Raw genomic sequence first — 21,396 nt, 5'->3', positions numbered from 1 at the left:
AGAGATTAGAGAGAGTATTCACAGTGTATATTAGACTGGAGAGATAGTATTCACAGTGTATATTAGACTGGAGAGGTAGATAGTATTCACAGTGTATATTAGACTGGAGAGATAGATACAATTCACAGTGTATATTAGACTGGAGAGATAGTATTCACAGTGTATATTAGACTGGAGAGATAGATACAATTCACAGTGTATATTAGACTGGCAAAGGAGAATGGATTTTCAAAATTTATTTTCACTTTACACATACATCCTTTGAAATGCAGATTAGAAAAATAAGATGAAGGTAGGGTGGTTGTGCTAAGAGGTTTTGGATGTGCTTCACAATGCATGGAACTCAGGTGTAAGCAGAGGAAGCCTGGAAAAGGGGGCAGGTGCAGTTCAGGGGATAGAACGCAGCCTCAGACAGACTGCACACGGACAACGATATCAAGGCCATTCGTGGGGAAAGACTTGAGCTTTGTGAGTAAGAATTTTCATTATGACTAGGTGACTGCAAGGGGGCCAGTGGACACTCGAGGCTGGGGACCACGGCCTGCTGTCCAGGTGGACCAATGTCCCCCGAGGCTGGGGACCGCGGCCTGCTGTCCGATTCATATCCAGTTGGAGTGGGGAGATTGCTACTGAGCTGATTCTAAATAGAATCTTGTGCTTTGGTGCCTCAAAGTCATATTATATACACACAGAATTACAGTACACATTTCCCCTGGACTGATAAAATGATAAAGACATTTCATATAAAAATACTAAACTCTGATGATCGTTCATATTGGCTACTACCCGCGAAAGTCAGTCTCCAGTTTGGTGGTTGCAGTGAGATCAAAGCATTACCGAAAACATTGCTATGGCTCTCTACTGTGCCTGTCTGTATCAGACGGTTTTCTCCTTAGATTTCTAAAGTGCTATTTTTATAAAAAAGCTATTATTCTCCCTCTGGAGGTAGGTTAGTTAACATTGTCCTCTTGCCATACATGGTGAGGGTGGGTCTGAATACAAAGTCACTTGTTTCAGGGTGATGAATTTCCAACGAGAGGCCAAGGTGTAGCATGCATATACCCATGCAGATACATCCAAGTATTGAGTACTCCCTATATAATATTTTATGTATATAGAAAACCTGCTGTGTTTTGTGCCAAGAAAGTTGATTTCACTGGTCTGAGTCAGAAGCAGAACTCATCCTCACTAACACATGGGCAGCCCGCTTCCAGACCGTTCACAACAAACATACTGGCCAAAGACTCCTGTCAGCGGACACTCAGAAGCTTAAACGTCTACTGTTATTTCACAGTGGCTTAAAAAAGGTAAATTGTGCTTATAGGTCATTTAATATAAAAATATACAATACACCCAAGTCTTGTAAAACATACTTATATAAATCATTGTTATATTTGGGGTTAGAGCTCAGAGAACAAGAAAAAGTGTGTGTGTGTGTGTGTACAGAAAATGAAAATGAAAAAAATAAAATTTAATTCCAAGTGCATGATGCATTCACATTTAGGATGTGTGAAATACTTTGCTGTAGTTCCAGTGTGCTTAGCAGAGTGTCTGACTTTGAAACTTAAACGTCCCTACATCTCAAACCTACACTGTTTGGGGTGCAGCTGTGTAGGTGCTGCCTTCTTGGACGTTAAAGATGCTCAGGGATGTGAGCACCCAATACAAGGAGCTTCTTTCCGCTGTGGTCAAAATGATCGTTTCGCCCAAACGCCTACATTCTTATGCTTAACAAAGTAAATTAATTGGCACGTGCCAAAGTAAAACACTTGGCACGAAGCTAATGTTTCCTCCTGAGACAGGGTCTTCCTGGCAGCTCTGGCTGGCCTTGAACTTGTGACCTATCCGCCTCTCTACGCCTATCTGGCCAGAAGCCCCTCCAGTGAAATCTGAAGCACTTCCTCAGCACATGGAAGTCAAGGCTATCATTTTATCATATGAATATCTAAGAAAGAGGTGTGTGTCTGAGCAATCTGGGTAGGTAGGTAAGCGCCACTCTTTTTGAGAAAGCCCTGAATAACAGAAAAAGAAAGGAAACTTTAATATCATTTTTCACAACCTTAGAAATTCTACTACCACGAAAATGTAGTGTTTTGATTAAAAAAAAATAGTATATTGCAATGTTTGTGTCATTGGTATTTTTTTAAGTCTACATTGAACAGTCCCTAAATGACCCTCCCTGGACTCTCACAGTTTATGTGAGTCTTAGCGATTGGCAAGTTAGGATGCAAAACAAAACACACACTTGCGGAAGTCGTTTCCACGTGAAAAATGGCGTAATATTTGCGAGTTCTTAGTCTTCTCGTTTGCTTTCCCGGAAAGTCCCGTTTTCACGTCTCTTCGAAAGCTTTATCATCGGTATTCAAGTATCTGGACTCTCCGTGCTTCAGGACAAAGAAGTCTTCACCTTTAAGTCCGTATCGCTCTAAAGCTTCCCTCAGTTTCACTGGAGGCTCTAAGTAGTGCTGGAGGGACAGGGAGGAGAATGAAGACTTACAATACGAATCCTTGAGAGCTATTCCAGATAAGCATTCGAACGACAAATGAATTTAAAACACCAGAAGTTGCCTCCATAGTTCCTTTAAATGAACCATTAGCGAATATGTCTTCTTCCACAATGTAAGTCACTAATTACAAAGTCACTAAAACTGAGATAATTGTCAGTATACATCCCACTGTCCCTGTATGCACTGTGGTGTCTCCTTATATCACACATCCGATCCGGATCTTACATAATACAATTGCAGTTTGGCTGGAGTCAATACCAAGAAATGAACTAGAAGACTGCATGACAGTGCATGTAAGCATGTGGGACTCTATCTGTGTTTGGATGGACAAACATGGCTGAAGAAAGCTGTTATCCCAAAGCTCCCTTTGCCAGAGGATGAGAGGGTACCGAAAACAGAAAATGCAGTGCAGTCCAACTCCCGATTGCCTCAGTGCTCACTTAACACCCTAAGAACATCCTCAGTGCTCCCTTAGCACTGTAAGACCAGCTCATCCCTGGTGCTCCCTTAGCACCCTAAGACCAGCTCATTCTTGATGCTCCCTTAGCACCCTAAGACCAGCTCATTCTTGGTGCTCCCTTAGCACCCTAAGACCAGCTCATTCTTGGTGCTCCCTTAGCACCCTAAGACCAGCTCATTCTTGGTGCTCCCTTAGCACCGTAAGAACAGCACGAAGCACGCTCCAGAATGTTTTTGCACACGTGAATATGCTCTTAAACGTTCAAACTGGATGGGCACGATGGCTTCGTGGGCAAAGATACTTTGACCCAGACGTAAGGTCCGGAGTCAGATCCCTAGACCTGCACGGGTAATTTACACAGAATAAAACTGACCCTCTGACCTCTACATTCTCGCTGTGGTGCACATGCTCCACACACACACAATGTACATTATAAAAGTGCAGAATGTAGAATAAAATGGTTTATAAAGAAATCAGAGCATGAAGGTAAACATGAAGGTAAATCTGGAGGGCTGTGAGAGACGGCTCAGTTAAGAGCATGACTGCTCTTTAGGTCCCAGTTCAATCCCTAGCACCCCATGGCCGTTCCCAACTGTCTAACTCCAGTCTTAGCGAACCGGATGCCCTCTTCTGGACGCCTTGGGCACCAGGCACACATGTGGTGGTGTACAGACATACATGCAGGAAAAACTCATGCACATGAAAACAAATTAAAACACACACACACACACACAGAAAACTAGAGAATCAGTGTGATGTGGGTGAAACAACCAAATTGGTGAGTGTGTAATTACAACACCAGAGGTATGCACACAGGAATAAATAAATAATATTTCATATGGGGAATTTCATACATGCATACAATTTATTTAACAGATTCACTCCGTATCCCCCCAACCTTCTCCCAGACCCAGCTCCCATCCCCTCTCCAGCCCCATTTCAACTTTTTATTTTATTTATTTCCCTTTTAATCTAAATCTCTGCTATAAAATAGCTTTTTTAAAAAAATTCATTCAAGGGTCTTTTGGTGTTTTTTTTTGTTGTTGTTGTTGTTTTTCCCTAATTAGAAAGACTGGAACATTTGGAAGTGAAAAAAAAGAAGTTTTCTGAACTAATAGTCCCTGGGGAGTGTGTCTCTCCCCTTCTATGAGAACTGTCTTCTGTAGGATCCACAGGATTGCAGACTAGCAGACAACAGTCTTTATCCTTCTAATGCAGACACAGACAAAGGAATAAGGTCTCTGAGGAGTTACTGTGTTCTGGGAAGAGAAGAGTGCTGGGAATGAGGTTTACTTTAAATACAATCATCTCAGAGGCCGTTCCGAGACAGTGCCCTCTAAATATGCACCCAAAGGGCTGGCTTACTTGGGGTGCTGTAGGAGAACATCAGAGCTGAGGCTTTCACCCCAAACATGAGGCTCCCAAGCCACTTGGGATGTGTGGTGATTTGATTCGAGCTGTGAAGGTCTTCTGTAGTGCCCAGGACTGAAGGCTGAGCTATCTGTGGGGGCGGGAGGGAGGAGCTTCTAGCTCAGGAGGAGACAGCTGACCTGTAAATGTGACTGGAGGACAGGACTCGGGCTACGGAGGTGAAAGGGGCAGGACACGAACTAGGGTAACTAGGGGCACATGAGAAAGGGAAGAGCTCTTTCACTAATACCCAGTTTGTCTCCCCCTATGGTTTTGTTGAAACTCTAGACACAACTAACAATTGCACAGTAAGGGCTGCCTGCTCAGCAATTACACCCTTTCCTCAGCAGCATCCCAGACGGAATAAAACAGCTGAGGCTAAAGACAAAGCAAACTTTAAAACTTTACAGCCTTCCTGTATCACCCAGCCGTCACCGAGCCGTCTGTACAGCCCCAAACACGTCTTCATTAACTGCACTTGAAATCTAGGCCATCACGGAGTTGTCTGAAATTCTGACTTAACCTGAAAAAGTTCTTTTCTGTGGCGCACAATCCCAGCTACACGTAAATGGAGGTCTCTAGAAGAAACTAGATTGCATGCCGGATGCTAGGCTGCATCTCCTTATTGCAGGACTGTGAGGCAGGACTGCTGCCTGCATCAGTGCCCACGAGGACAGAGATGAAGAGCCAGCAATAGTGAGAACAGGTGACCAGTGAGATATAAAAGCCAGGAAACACTTCCTGGGGCTGTGATGTACACACGGACATTTCCTCCATATAGTTCTGGCCACATTCAGAGGACCATTGACAGTATTCAACTAACTGCTAAATGACTTCGGTTTTTTTTTCCTTTTTTTTCCCAAAGTTTATTAAATTATAAAAGTTTCCATTTCCACCCCTCCTCCCAACACCCTCCCACTCCCCCCACTCCCCCTACTCCTCCCTCTCCATCCCTAAGAGCAGTCAGGGCTTCCTGCCCTGTGGGAAGTTCAAGTTCCTCCCCCCTCCCTCCAGGACCAGGAAGGTGAGTATCCAAACAGACTGGATCTCAAAAATCCAGTATATGCAGAGGAAACAAGTCCCAGTGTCATTGTCAATGACTTTTCAGAAAGAATGACTTCGGTTTTAACGAAGCCTTATTTATGCTCTCGGAGATAACCTCTTATTAATGGATGGCAGATAAGAGGAATCTATTGTTTGTCTAATATATATTATTATACATATATATATTAAATATCATATACCTATAACACACATAGCACAAAAATAGATGTAATTTATTTTTAAAAATATTTCAAAATAATAAAATCTTTCCACATTGAAAAATAGCTCCTTGCTGGGCAGTGGTAGTGCACGCCTTTAATCTCAGCACTCGGGAGGCACCGGCAGGCAGATCTCTGTGAGTTTGAGGCCAGCTTGGTCTACAAGAGCTAGTTCCAAGATAGGCTCTAAAGCTACAGAGAAACCCTGTTTTGAAAAACCAAAAGAGAGAGAGAGAGAGAGAGAGAGAGAGAGAGAGAGAGAGAGAGAGAGAAATAGCTCCTTTTGTTAAGTTCTTGTCACCCATGTTTTCCAGTTTTGATCAACAGTATAGATTACAGTCGCCCTACACTGATAACGATCTCTAACTATAGGGTCAAGCATGATGCCATTAAGGACTTGGTACAGTTTTTATACTGTTGAGGCTGGAAGGAGACTTTCTGTCTTTAATCTACCTATAATGTACAGCATCTGAGCTTTTTCATGGGTTAACTCTTGGCTATTCTAACCACCTAGAGACCAGCCTTACAGTTAGGTAAGAAACACTTCTGGGTGACTTAGATTTGATACCTCAGGATCCAAGCACAGAGGAGAAAAAGACACTCACAGTCATGGAATCAGGCACCTACGGAAACGCAAGTGAGTAAGTTGGAGAAAACAAGCAAGGGGAGGAAAAAGAGCCCCTGAATTCGGGGTCCATCAAATGCCAGGGGCCAGCCCTGGACAACTGCATCCCAAAACAGTCAACAGCTTAACAATCCGCTTCCAGCAGAATCTAGTAATGACACAACCCAGGTCAGCTAACACACGCTAGCTTATGTAGCTACAGAGTGCTACACCAACATTAATACACACATACACACACATCGAGGTTTATGTTGGAGATAAATCCACTAAACCTCTTAGGGTTCAGAAAGATTTGCTATTAACAGGCAAAAACTGGCTAATTGGGCCTGAGAGTAAACAAAATGAATTAACTCACATGAATCTTTTTTAATCACGTCCCTTTATTCTTCCTATGCTCTCTGTTCTGCACTGTTCCTCTTCTGGTGTTCCACAGACATTTAACAACTCCAAGCATCTCACGGAATCACAGAATCACAGAAACAGGTAAACAAGTGCCTGCTTCTCAGAGGGGCATGGCTGTGAAGCTCCCAGCAGATACCGGGAGGATGTGCTGTGGGGTAAGGCTCTTGTACCCTGTAAAGATTTGTCACTTGCATTTGTTTAATAAAACACTGATTGACCAGTAGCCAGGCAGGAAGTATAGTTGGGGCAACCAGACTAGGAGAATTCTGGGAAGAGGAAAGGCTCAGTCTGCAGTCACTATCCAGATACAGAGGAAGCAAGATGAGAACACTGTACTGAGAAAAGGTATCAAGCCATGTGGCTAAACACGAATAAAAATTACAGGTTAATTTAACTCACAAGAACTAGTTAATAATAAACCTGAGCTAACAGGCCAAACAGTTTATAATTAATATAAGCCTCTGTGTGTTTCTTTGGAACTGAATGGCTGTGGGACCAGGTGGGACAGAAACTTCCGTCTATAGGATTAATTAAGAATCAATACAAAATTCTAATTGACCACATTTCATAAGGGTAACAGTTATGCCAGAAGTTTGTGACTAATAATTGTAGAAAACACAACGGTGCTACTGCACTTTCTGAACACTTTTGCTTCCTTCCTTGGTGACTGGGAACACAGCCGTGGTAACCATAGCAACCTGCGGGCTTGGGAGGAAGGCAAAGTGCTTGATTTTCATCAATGTCTAGTTGGCTGAATTGAAAGGTATCTCCTTGGAGACTTTGCTTCCAACTCCAGCAGGGTGTCTGCCAGCGCCCAGGTGAGAAGGAGTTGGGTTAGCTACTCAGGCCTTTCTCCTGTATCTCTAGGGGTAAAGGCATAGACAGTTAATTTCCTGAGCTATGATCATATGTTAATTGAAACCAAGGTAATGATGGGTATATACAGAATATTAGTAGCCTGTTAGGGCAGAGCAAAGGTCAGTAGATTACACCTACCTGAGTCTGCTGCTAGAGAATTCAGAGCCACCCAGACCTGTTTGTCAGTGAGAGCAGACATACTCTCTGCTCAGTGCCTCCTGCCTAGGGCTCCTTTCTTGTCAATGAACCCTGTCAATAAGGATAATTGTGGTGGACTAGATTTATGTAGATCTATCTGACTATGAGAACAAAGGTTTGGCTGAGTGAATGCTTTCACACCGGGGCTTCATGGTGTGGGACAAGCTATCCGGTTGCTCATACAGGAAAAGTCAGGCTACCTCAGCAAATGATTTATACACTGCTGGGATACTACAGGAGGGAGAAGTGCCATGATTTCAGGAGAGTTCTACAGAATCGACAGTGACTCTCCAAAAGACAGGTGTTCCCGAAGCTCTGTAAGAGGGTTCTCCATATGCAGTGTATATATACACGTCCCGTGGATCTGTCTATTGGTCCGTCAGCTGCACTTCTGCTGTACAGTCTGTGGCTCCAGCACATACATACAGGACTTCAGGGTGCCGCCAAGTTACAGACCTCTGATCCTGCTTATATCACAGTGAGCAGCTATTTCCAGTGCTTATACGAAACACCAAATATTTAGAAACTATGGGCTAAGTACATCAAAAATCCCATTGACTTCCATGCTTTTGTGTCAGTTGAGAAAACTGGTAACTATAAAACAGTCGAAGGAAAGATGAAAGAAATAAAGATAAAGGTACGGCATAAGCAAACCTCCCTTTGGTGTTTTGTTTTGTTTGAGATGCTCAAGTGGCCACTTATGGGGACCAGACTGCTCAGGGAGCAAGCGAGCATAATTCTCAGAGGGGTCAGTGATGCAGTGGTCTGAACAGGAACGATCCCCACAGACTCACATGTTTAAATACAGGGTCTATTAGGGGTGTGGCCTGTTGGAGTAGGTGTGGTTTTGTTGGAGGAAGTGTGTCACTGTGGGGGTGGGCTTTGAGGTCTCATATGCTTAAGCTACACCCAGTGTGGCACATAGTCTCTTTTTGCTGCCTGTGGATCAAAAGATGTAGGACTCTCAGCTCCTTCTCCAGCACCATGTTTCCCGCCATGACAACAATGGACTACACCTCTGAAACTAAGTCAGACCCAACTAAAGGTTTTCCTTTAGAAAAGTTTCTGCGGTCATGGCGTCTCTTCACAGCAAAAGAAAACCCAACTAAACCAAGCGAAATGATTCACTCTTGGTTTTTTGAGACAGGGTTTTTCTACATGGGTTTAACTATTCTGAAAACCGCTGTGTAGACCAGGCTGGCCTCGAACTCACAAAGATCCACCTCCTTTGTCTCCCAGATGCTGGGATTAAGGTGTGTTCACACTGCCTGGCTGTGAAATGGTCTCAGGAAAGAGCACTTCTGTCTGCCCACTTGCTCAAGCTGACCCATCATTCCCTCCCTTACAAAGGTTTAGTAACACACTGCTACCCCATCACTACAAAAGGCATACAGGGAGCATCCACACACGCAAACAGGTAGAGCCATCAAACAGCGGTATGCAAATGCAACGGTTTGCCCCTCCCCACGTTCACATGTACATGGAAACCTCCTAGAGCTGTAGGTTTTCATGCATGACTCCACTCCACCTCCAGCAGCATGGCTAAAGACCTGCTGCATTACTCAGGGTGATCGCATCTTAATTAGGGGATAGGGAAATGAGCATCGCATGTATTAGGTAATTTTGGAACAAACTGTATCTTAGGAAGCAAAGCAGAATAAGAGGGTTAAAAACAGCAAGGAAACACCAGGTCTCCTGAGGCCCTGGGAGACAGAAGTAGTCACTGAGAGCCAAACAGGGGAAATTAACTTCTAACCCCTTTCTTGGCATTGCTTGGGCTCGAACCCAGGAGTGAAGAGACGATTTCCGTAGACTTCCTGATTCTAGAACCCATGCCAGCAGAGCCTGGGGATCAGTTCCCTGAGGAAGAGTCAGCTCTTCCTATATAGTCTAAATAAGCCAATTACTCTCGTGGAGATAACAAACACAGGGGGAAGTGAACTGAACGGGTAAGATAGTTCTAGAAAGCCCCACATTCTGGCTCTCTTCTCCCATGACTCTCCACCACCCACTCTCCTGCTGAACAAACTCCTCCTCTCCCATGTTTGCTGCCCCCAGACTATGCTCTGCCCTTCCTTCCTCTGGAAACAAATACCTTTCTTCTTGCCTGTGGCCAAGTTAACAATTCCCCCTTTCATGAAACGATTCCTAATTCCTCCCTGTTTTGAGACCAGTTGATCTTTATAAAAGATGTCCACCCTCCAGTATACAACGTCCGCATCTTCTAGCTCCTAGCAGAACATAAGCCATCCAGAGCATGGGGGCATGATGGTTCCTTCTCTATACCACACACGGATGTTGGAGGCACATGCCTCATTAACTATGAAAGTTAGCCCCCAAGCAGCAGGCCATGGGGTTTATTCCTACTGCTCTCAAGTGTTATTTCACTATTAAGTATGCTTTGTCCTTCCAGCTTACGTGGTGGTCGTGATATCTGATTGGAATTCGAGTCCACGGCATGCTGTCTGAAATCCCACCAACAGTCACACACGCAGTCACAGCTGAGTTGTCTGTTTAAATCACACTTACCTCATTAGCTAAGGCAAAAGTTCCCCAGTGAATTCCCACCGATCTCTTCGTCTGAACATCGATGTGAATCCTTACAGCGTCTTCTGGGTCAACATGTTGATACTTCATAAACCACCTGATGAAAAACAGCAATTTGTTAATTCAGCTTGGAAAACAGTCCAGAGTCGAATGACCGTCTCATCTGATCAGCTTTTAACAGTCTGCACATCGGGAGAGGTGACTATGCTGTTAAGAGCTCGCACAACCCCGGCCGAGAACCTGAGTTCCGTTCCCAGTGCCCGTGCCCACATCAGGCAGCTCACAATTCAGCTCACAAATCAGCAACCCCAGCTCCAGGACATCCAATGTCTTTGGCCTCCTCGGACACTTAATACTCACACACACAGAGGCACACATATATACATAGTTAATAAAATTTAAACCGAAAAACTCTTCACAGGACTACATTTGAAAACAGCAGCTCGCTGTGCCTATTTTTACACGCCCCCCCCCCCAGTCCTTCACTTGACTTGATGTCAGTAAGCCTCGGAATCTCACCCAATCAGCAGCAGATGCAGCAGCAAGCAGCAGGGTTGCTTTCAGCCACTTTTCAGCCATCAAACGCAATGGAGCTCACCCAGGAAACTTACAGTGAAAAGTTACTCCATTATCCTGATGTAACTGCTCTAGGTTGGGACACCGGCATTAGGCTTTGGCAGCCAGAACTGAGAACCACAGGGAAGGAACACGAGCAGTGATAATTGAACCACTCTGTCTGGAGGCGGGCCAAGACTGTGAGAGAACAAGCAAGGCCAGAGAGATGGCCCTGCCCACTTCCGGAAGACCTGAGTTCAGCTCCCAGCACCCTCATCAAGAGGCTCAAAACGGCTTATAACTCCAGCTCCCAGGGAGCTAACACCCTCTTCTGACCTCTGTAGGTACCAAAACACAGACACACAAATACCAATAAATATCAAAAGTAAAATCTTATACTGGGCATGGTGGTGCACACCTTTAATCCCAGCACTTGGGAGGGAGAGGTAGGCAGATCTCTGAGTTAGAGGCCAGCCTGGTCTAAAAAGGGAGTTCCAGGACAGCCAGGGAAATGTTGCCTCAAAAAAAAAAAGTAAATAACTCTTAAAATATATATGCAAATAAACAAGATTCTAGACAGAAGCAAAACCTATCCACAGTCAGTAAAATTATTTCCCTTCAGTCCACTTTTCTCTGGAGGCAAAAAAGCAAAAATCTTGTGTGTATAAATGGCTAAACAAGAGAGTCTCAAGCTTTATTTCATATTTGATTTTTGACTGATGCTGTATTTTAAAAACATGACTTATCACTTTAAAAAGCAGATACTCTGCAATTTTCGTAATGAATCAAAGAAATGAAATAATGGGCAAAGAATTGGAGCCCAAACTCCAGTTACCATAGAACAAGGATCCCCCACAGACACAGACTGACCCAACGCAAGCGAGCAAAACGAAAGCAGCCGGGTACGGTGGCGTACATCTATAACCCTGCCACTCCACGGGGACACTAAATCAAGACTGGACTATACTATCATCATGTTGTCTCAAAAACCAACAGTGTACAGAGTAAAGCGTACAAACCTTAAAGATAAAGGGCAGAAAGCCCCATGCCAGCCAAGGTATTTTATTTAAAACATCGTAAAACTGAACTGAGGTGTTGGCTGGGCAAAAAGACTCATAAGTGAGGACAGGTAACCAAGTCCTGGAAGACTGACTGACACCTTGGAGCCTGCCCAGGCTTCAGAAGCAGAGTCCGAGTCCGGACTCAAGTGGTGGTTGCAATGTCCTTGGAAGGTTTCCTCAAATCCCTGCATCCCCTTTCTGTGTCTGTGAAGTGTAAACTCTGATCCACCCCATAAAGGAACTGTGATGGTTAAACAAGGCAGTGACGAAAACATTAACTGCAGCACCTATTCACAGACTCCTCCCAGAAAATAATTAACAAAAACGTCATCCTAAGGAAAGAATAAATTATTTTTTATACAAAGGACACACGTTTTACTACTTCCCAAGCCATTAGTTTAGCCGAGGAGAAACATTTTCTTCGTTTTCTCTACATCCTGGTCTGCCACCACCAACCAGTACTATAGAGCCCAAGAGGAGCTCCATATAGGTGCTCTGGCCCTCCCAGAGCTTGCCCCAAGAGTCCATCCACCTACAACAGCGCAAGGATGATTTTACTGTCAGCAGCTGCTGGGTCCTCTGGGAACCCCAAAACAAAGCCACTCAGCAGACGACAGAAGCCTCATTCTGCCTGGGTCCTGACACTCAGGAGTCAAGACAGAACGGAAACGGTCCTGGTGTGTCTACTGCCTATTAAACAATCCTATCTCTCGTCTAACTTCCGTTTACCTGAAATTTATTTATTTATATATTTGTTTATTTGCTCTAGCTATTAAAATGAAAACGTCGGTGCTAAAGCCAACAGACCCGCTTGTCCTAGCTTGGACAGGGCTCCGGATTCAGACCCCAGCACCGCACGCGGGAAAAGTAATTCCAGCTGCAGTGTCTGAGGATGAGACACCCTGAACAGCCAAACAGACAGACAGACAGACAGACAGACAGACAGACAGACAGACAAATAATAAGGATAAGAAAAATGGTTTCCTGAACTTAACGGGTAACAAATGAATTTGTCAGGGATGAGATATGGCTCAGTGATGCCTGAGACCCTGGATTCAATCCCTAGTTACAAGAAAAGAAAACGGATGGATAAAATGATAGATATCGGGTGAAAACAAAAGACTGGATTTATCCAATCCCTTACCATGTGTACAAACTGCTACCCAAGTGAGTCTCAAGCACTGCTGAGGCTATAGATATACTGTCTGTGTTAGAGATACAATGTATCTGTATTAGAGCCACAATGTATCTGTATTAGAGCTACAATGTATCTGTGTTAGAGACACAATGTGGCTGTATTAGTGCTACAATGTATCTGTGTTAGAGACACAATGTGTCTGTTAGAGATGCGATGACTCTGTGTTAGAGCTACAATGTATCTGTATTAGAGACAGTTCTTCCTAGGGAGCCTGAATGACACACATGCAGTGAAAGGAAAGCAAAACCTGGTATGTGTGGTGTGTTCGTGTATGCGCACATGTGTATGAGGACACCTGCAGCCCAGAGGTCAACATCAGGTATTTCCCTCTCCGCCTTTTTAGGAAAAAAAATGATCACATTTATTCATTCTTTGCGTGTGACACACATGTGGGCAAAGAGAACTTACAGGTGCAGATTCTGTCCTTCAAATCTGCAGGTCCTAGGGACCAAACTCGGGTCTTCAGGCTTTACCCTGAGTACCTGGTGCTTCTAGCTGCTAACCCATTTTGCCAGGCCCCCCACCTTGTTTTAAAGTCTTTGGTTACACTGTCTGGTCAGTAAACACCCAGGATTCTCTGCCTGCCCCCCCAGTTCTAGAATTCCAGGAATGTGCTGTCAGGCAGGGTTTTTTACTGTGGGTTCTGAGGATCCAGACCTGCACCCCCACCCTAATTGCTTGTATAAGCACTCATTTGATTACCCAGGAAGCCAACTTCCCAGCCCACATTGTTACAATCCGTTTGCTTCACATGTACATCACTAAAATCATACCTGTCCTAAGAGACAGTATTCGGGTCCTCTGGGTCTTCAGTAGTGACAGTGTGGTCCTTCACTGCTCTCAAAGTCAGTGCTAAACACATGGTCGGGAGAGGGGGAACGGCATGACAGGACCAGATTCTGTGCGCTGACTGGCAGCGTCACAGAGCTATGGGCCAACGTGTTTCCTCGCTCTGCTAACCACAGAAGACCTACAGGACAGGGACTGGAATTCCCAGTCACAGGTAAAAGCCGGTCACCCACGAGTGTGAAGAAGACAAACAGGAGATGGCTCCGGGCACTGACTAGTGAGCCAGAAGGTGTGTGGGCTCCGGCAAGGTGCAGAAATTCTTTTTTTTCCCCTCCAGGCTAGCTTCGATTCCCCCAGAGATTAAAAGGGGGGGGGAGTTCATATAAAATTGAATATGAATCTAACTTCAACTTCCATCGATGTATACCAAGCCCACCACTAAAATCACAAATTACACAGTATCAGGACTCATAGCCCGTAACATCCGTGTGTACAAACCTTGGCTCATACGCCCCGATGGGAATAGCTGCCAGGTCGAAGGGCCCAAACCTCTTCCCGATCTCTTCGAAAGCAGGGCAGTAGCCAGTGTCCCCAGCAAAGAAGAACCGGCTCCAGGACCCCAGCACAGACCAGCTGCCCCACAGGACCCTGTTGTTATCCAGGAGGGTCCTTTTGCACCAGTGCTGGGAGGGCGTGAAGACAAAGGTGACGTTGTCATGGCCGGGGACGCAGTTCTCCTCCCACCAGTCCAGCTCGATCACGTTCTCACAGCCGCATTTCTGCATCCAGTCGAGGAGACCCTGAGGCACAAACCACCTCAGGTCACTGCCGAACCGCTCATTCAGGGCCAGGACAGAGCCGTAGTCCAGGTGGTCGTAGTGGTTGTGACTGATAAGGACGGCATCTATTGGGGGGAGCTCACTTATGGTACATGGCGGGCGGCGGAATCGCTTCGGGCCCATGTACTGCGAGGGAGAGGCGCGGGAGCTGAACATGGGATCCGTGAGGAAAATGAGCTCCTCCATCTCCACCATCAGTGTGGCGTGGCCCAGCCACGTGACTCGTAAGCCAGCCTCCGTCACCCCAGCTTTTTCAGGGTCATGGATAAAATACGGCTTAAGCACTGGGAGCTCCTTGTCAAGTTCCTGTATAGATAAAAAGGGAAAAGGAGGCATTTAGGGGGTGGAAGGATGCTATGTCATCCCAGAAAACACTGTGACCTACATTCCACTGGGGAACTATTTGGGGATATCTGAAGTCATCCACAGCATCTGCCATGGTTGCTCCTCTCTTCAACATGTGCACTTGCTCCTTTCTAGATGTGAGTTAAGAACCACCGTTTTGTAATCTGCTTCGTCCCGAATGCAAGAAGCAAAAGGAAGATGCAATTTTAAACCCTCGGAACTGCTAAGTTTGCATTTTGAAGGCTGTCTTCGGAAGCGCCAGCAGCAGAATGGCCTAGATGCGATCACGCTGCGGCTGTCAGCTCACTGAGCCGGTGACCTATCTGCTGCCGGAAAACAGCCTCAGATGCAGGCCAGTCCCGGAGAACTCACAACGGAAGCTGACGGCAACTGACATTAACCCTCGGATCTTACAGAGCTTACTTCCTGAGCACACAAAAGGCAAAGCAAAACACTGTGCTGATTCCTGGGAGGGATATCACATTCATAAGTGGTTCCCCTCAGTTCTCACCTTTACGAGGCAGGCTGACAACGGTGAAAAGAAAACTACGAAGACCGAGAGGGTCTGAAAGAGAAGGCCTGGCCACGGGGGGAAGGCAGAGACAGCAGCCATGTCTTGTAAGCCCTCCGAGCTTAAGCTCTCCGTCTGGGAGATGGGTATAACGGTACCACATCAACACGGCTGGCTCGCAGTACACACCCTCTGTATATTCCAAAAGACAGTGTGTCCCAACCCCAGCGACCAAGCATACACCAGGTTTGTCCATCTCTTGTATTTCTGCACAGCCGGTAACCTGACGTAAGATCCTGAGCAGCAGCTAGACACATCAGAGCACTCATGACTGCTCAGCTGTCTCCGTGCCCGCTCCTTCCACACACAAGAGACCTAACAGTCCTCAACAGTATACCAAGATGGCCATGGTAGGTAGCATTTATAATCCCAGACTTGGGAAGCCGAGGAGGAAAGACCAAGAGTTCAAGGCTAGCCTGGGTCAATACAGTAAGACCTGTCTATAAATAATCCAACAAAATCCGTGTACCCGTGGGTAAGATTTAACTCCTTCCCTGCTGGAAGTCTTCACTGCCCTTGATTCCCTGACAAGCCCCATCTCATCCCCTTGCCCAACAGTAAGCTGCCCAAGGCATGGCCAGTCCTCCCAGCCATGCTTCATGCTATTTACCCCCACACACTGTCTATCCCATACTCAGGGAAATACTTCCCGTTCCTGGACCGAGCTTCAGAACTCTGCATGATTCTGATCCATTTCTCAGTCCTGTGACACCGTTGTTAAATTGTACATCCTCCAAGGGAGCATCCCTGATTCTCTCTGCAAGTGGAATCCCCCTCCAACCCGCAACCCGTGGACGTGCATGCTTCTATGAATGCAAGCTTCCTGTAGGTCTTCTGGTCTGAATGTAGACTCAATCTCTTGTCTTTTATAGCTTGGGATCATTCTTAGTGCCTGGTTCACTGACTACAACACAGGACATGATCAATAAATATTTTTGGATAAATTAATGAACAAATGAATGTTAGATTTTTTTTCAATTAATTCTCAAATTTTACAATTAGGATCAGAAAAAAATTTATATTTACCAAGAAATACAAAGGAAGAAAATTAAAAAGATAAAATGGAGGCAAGAGAGAAAGAGAAGTAGGTGCTGCTTGGCTCAGCAGCTAAGGGCTGTCTTTCAGAGGACCTGGGTTCTGTTCCCAGCATCCACATGAGGCTGCTCACAGTCACACACAACACCAAGGGATCCATACTTCCTTCTAGTCCCTCAGGCACTTGCAAGCATATGTGATGCAGGAGGGTCATCTGTCTATGTGTTACTCTCATTGGTTAATAAAGAAACTGCTTGGCCTGATAGGTCAGAACATAGGTGGGTGAAATAGACAGAACAGAATGCTGGGAAGAAGGCAATGAGGCAGACGCCACAGAACCAGCTGCCAGGTCAGACATGCTGAATCTTTCCTGGTGGTGAGATACAGATTATTAGAAATGGGTTGAATCAATATGTGAAAGTTAGCCAATAAGAGGCTGGAGGTAATGGGCCAGGCAGTGTTTAAAAGAATACAGTTTCCGTGTAATTATTTCGGGTAGAGCTAGCCGGGCGGGCGGCGGGAAGCAGCCCGCCATTCCTTTTACATAAGAGCTAGCTAGAAATATGCATAAGCTATTGGCCAAGCAGTATCGTAATTAGTATAGTTTCTAAGTGATTATCTCAGGTCTGGGCAGCCCAGAAATCAACGAGCAGCCTCAACCAACAGAATGGCGCCCAACGTGGCAGTGCCAATCTATTCCTCAATCAATTGAGCACTGAAGACACCCCACTTGAAGACTGTTTTCTTCTTGGCAAAACTGGCCTTTGGGCAAAGAACTACCCATGCCTCAACCAATGACAAAAATGCACGGTATCCGGACAGGACAAGCAGGATACAAGAAAAAAGACTGTCAAACCTTGCCAAGAGAGGGTAAGATGGATCTGGAAATTTTTCTTTCTCTGAAAATGGTCTGTCAGTTACTTTAGGCCTTAGCCAAAGTTGGTTCCTCCAACATTTGTAAATGAGACTTTGGGTGATTGCCCAGGTAGACAGTTGTCTCTGCCATTTATTGCATATTTTGGAAGCTGCTTGATTGCACTTCCTGTTTACTCAATTAATATTATTTCTCTTCTCAAGTCTTTGATGAGAACTATCATCATAGTTAGTCATAGATAGTCATAGTTACTTTCCTCTCATGACTTGGCCAAGCCATTTCTAATACAAGACTTAGATTCCTTAGGATAAGATAATTATTGAAACATTTATCACATGTTTCATGCTTGATACTGTTTAGCTGGTTGTAATTCTAATTTTTATACCTCATATTTGTTCTTATTGTATATACTTTTGTATTAGGCTTAGAACTCTCTTATTTAGACAAAAGGGGGAGGTGCTGTGGGAACTCCTTCAGTCAATAGTCTTTAGGATACCAGCCCACTTGGGCGTGGTCTCTTATAATATAAATACAGCCATAAAGCTTGTGCATGCTCTCTCTCTCTCTCTCTCTCTCTCTCCCGACGGCTGGATTTGGTTCCTGCTCCCCGTTCATGCAGAGGACTTTGATCTGTGAGTTAACCCCTAAATAAGCAACCCTTTATTATATTCAATTCTGAGCTAGTGTTGGATTACTTTATAGCCTACATCTTCATCTGGTGTCCAGCATGGGGCTGACTGCATCCATGTAAAACCTGAGAAAGCTTGGAAAGAAACTCTAGACATAAAAACATGGCTTCTTGGTAGCTGGCAATTTTTTTTCAGATGGGCTCTGTTTGCTGATGGTGAGCAGGAGCGCGGCAGCTCAAAACCACGTGGCTTCTTTAAGAAACTGCGGCTTCCTGGCTCATGCCAGTTGCAGGAACAGCTCTGGCTCTTTCGAGAGGCCAAACACTTAAATGGGGTTTGTGAGCAGCATGTTACCAGTTACTTAATGACGACACAGACCCGCTGCAACCTTGGAGATGGGGTGGCATGCATGGCTCTCAGAGGCAGCAAACATACCTCTGACGTGTTGAACTGGGCAGAGCCAACAGGCAATGCTGTGAAAGTTGGCCCTAGCCACGCCCACTTAGCATTTAAAATAAAAGTGCTCCTAGTCAAAAGATAATTACAGATACACATGCTATAAAGTCAAAGCCAGATGAAACAGACCTCTAAATGGGTCATGGTGTTGGATAAATGTATGTAGGCTTGGAGGAGAGAAGAAAGTTATAAAAAGAAATAATTGGCTTTTAAATGAATAAATAAATAAATATAACAAAGTCTTTAAAGAGACAGAGAACAGACAGTCATAGATTAAAGGAGTAAAGAAAAATAAGCCATGTAGAGATGAAACATACACAGAGAGTCTGGATTATATATACTATTGTGTGTTCTTTGAATTTTTTGATTGTGAATGAGCTAAGTACAGAGAGACATTTCTTGTATGGGCTGCTAAGCTAAACCAACATATATGTTTTAAAGGTATCTTGACTTCAAAATTTAGGTCAAAGGATATGTTGCTTTGAAAAACAGGTTCTGCTTTTGTTGCCACAGAGGATGAGAACCTGTGGATTCCCTGCCAGACTAATGTGGTTTTATGGAACAAGACACCCTCCCCGAAAAGTCTCTATGAATTCCCCAAAAGAAAATACTTTGCCCAATAAAAATCAGGAAGCAGTTTGAAGAAAACTATGCCCAAATTCCCAAAATGATTATTTATAAATGTTTGTTTCCATTAAAAGGGGGTTGAATATAAATGGTTAAATGGTCACAATCAATCTCTCTCTTTAAAAAAAGAGGGGAAGGAGCCGGGCGGTGGTGGCGCACGCCTTTAATCCCAGCACTCGAGAGGCAGAGGTGGGCGGATCTTTGTGAGTTCGAGGCCAGCCTGGTCTACAAGAGCTAGCTCCAGGACAGGCACCAAAGCTACAGAGAAACCCTGTCTCGAAAAAACAAAAAAAACAAAAAACAAAAAACAAAAAAAAACAAAAAAAAAAAGAGGGGAAGGGATATGCTATAGAGAATACTTCGCATTGGTATGGATCTTGGTTTATTGATATAAATTTAAGGTCAATTTTTGTTATATGTATATTTCTGCTCTTGATTAAGGTATTATGTTTGTGCGGTTCATTTAAAATGCAATGTATAATTAAGAAATATAGGTTAGTAGATAATCATCTATAATAGTCAAGTTCGTAGTTATGTTTGGTTTTCTAGATATACAGAGACATATTTCAGTTAGATGGGTATTCTTCACACCTTTAAATATGGCATTTAAAATGTTTTAAGAACTTAAGACTTTTCATGATATGAGACACATCTGCTCCTGGCAGCACCAATTACTTCAAGAGGAAGATGGGCACTGAAGAGGCTCCTTATGGAGTTTGCTAGCCATTTGGGCAAGAAACTGCTCTTGCCTGGATTGCTTAACTGGATATGCAGGACCCACAGAGAAATGACTGCTGAACTTGCCTAAAGGTGAGATGATCCTTTGGGTTCCTGCTTCATGAAAGAGTCTGCCAGACATTCTAAAGGACACAGAAGAAAGTGACTGACAAACTGCCAATATAGGTGGAAGTGTCTTTGAGGTTCCTGCTTCATGGAAAAGTCTGCCAGAATCTATGGGCCTGTCAGCTGAAGATGGATGCTCCAATGTTACAGAAGAATTTTGTATGACTGTCTAGGCAGCAAGATGTCTCTGTCAATTCTAGAGTTTTAGAAGTTGCTTATACTGTACTTCCTGTTAATTTAGATAATATTATATCCTTCTGGGGGTCTTTCATGGAGTTAAAGAATAGATAGTTATAGCTTTCCTTAGTTATGATAAAAGATAAAATAGATATAAATATTGCAACTGTAATTCTTGTTTGATAACTGTTTTGTTGTATAGTCTTGCTATGTTAAAGTTAAAGTCTTTCTTTTTATTTAGACAGAAAAGGGGAGGTAACGTGGGATTCCCTTCTATATGTTTTACTACCATTGGTTAATAAAAGAAGCTGCTTCAGCCTATAGCAGGGCAGAATATAGTTGGGCAGGAAGAGGTATAGAGAGAGAGTAGGCAGAGTCAGGGAGACAGAAACTGGAACCTTGTCAGTAGGCCACAACCTCAAGGTGATGCACAGATGAATAGAAATGTGTTGATTTAAGATGTAAGAGCCAGCTAGAAATATGCATAAGATAATAGGCTGAGAAGTGTTGTAATTAATATGTTTCTAAGTGATTATTTCAGGTCTGGGTGGCCAGGAAACAAATGAGCAGCCTCAGCCAACAAAACCCTGTCTTGAAACAAAAAAAAAGGAAGGAAGGAAGGAAGGAAGGAAGGAAGGAAGGAAGGAAGGAAGGAAGGAAGAAAAAGAAAAAAGAAAGAAAGAAAGAAAGAAAGAGAAAACAAGCAAACAGGCTTGGGGAGATGACTGCATTGGCGAAGTGAGCATCCTAAGATCAGATTCCACCATCCACACAAAAGTCGGTCGGGCACAGCACGTCTATAACCCAGCACTGTATGGGAGAAAGGAGGATTTCTGAAGCTCACTGCCCGGTCAGCCTACCCAAATCATGCTCAAGGACAGGTAAAAACTAAGGGGAGACTGACTAAGGTCGATACCCAATGTCAGCTTCTGCTCTCCACACATGCACATATGCAGACACGGGGGTGGGGGGGTGGGGGGGAGACGACACGTCCACATGACACACACCAGAAAAGGAATGAGTGATTTACAAACTTTTTCTCCCAATCACCAGAGTCTGAAAAGGCATGCAGAAGAGGAGGGAAGTGATTCTTCATTTCTTGAAGAAAATAAGGTTTGTTTGCTTGTT

The 21,396-nt window shown here is 44.4% G+C and overlaps 1 protein-coding gene across 3 annotated transcripts in view; it reads right to left on the bottom strand.

Annotated features, from left to right (window-relative positions):
* Nucleotides 1-221: 221 nt before the first annotated feature.
* Nucleotides 222-21,396, bottom strand: part of Napepld (N-acyl phosphatidylethanolamine phospholipase D) — a 42,349-nt gene continuing 21,174 nt past the window's right edge. For all 3 annotated transcript variants that reach the window (XM_087902388.1, XM_087902390.1, XM_087902389.1), the window contains exons 3-5: nucleotides 14,371-15,017; nucleotides 10,252-10,366; nucleotides 222-2,465 (exon numbers count right to left, since the gene is read on the bottom strand). In XM_087902388.1, coding sequence (XP_087758514.1) covers nucleotides 2,331-2,465; nucleotides 10,252-10,366; nucleotides 14,371-15,017 — 897 coding nt within the window. In that variant the 3' untranslated portion in view covers nucleotides 222-2,330. The remainder of the gene's footprint in view (nucleotides 2,466-10,251; nucleotides 10,367-14,370; nucleotides 15,018-21,396) is intronic.

Source organism: Myodes glareolus, chromosome 27, assembly GCF_982192425.1.
Source record: "Myodes glareolus chromosome 27, mMyoGla1.1, whole genome shotgun sequence".
Taxonomy (NCBI): domain Eukaryota; kingdom Metazoa; phylum Chordata; class Mammalia; order Rodentia; family Cricetidae; genus Myodes; species Myodes glareolus.
The sequence above is the reverse complement of the archived record's forward strand: the minus strand, read 5'-3'. Positions and strand labels throughout refer to the sequence as shown.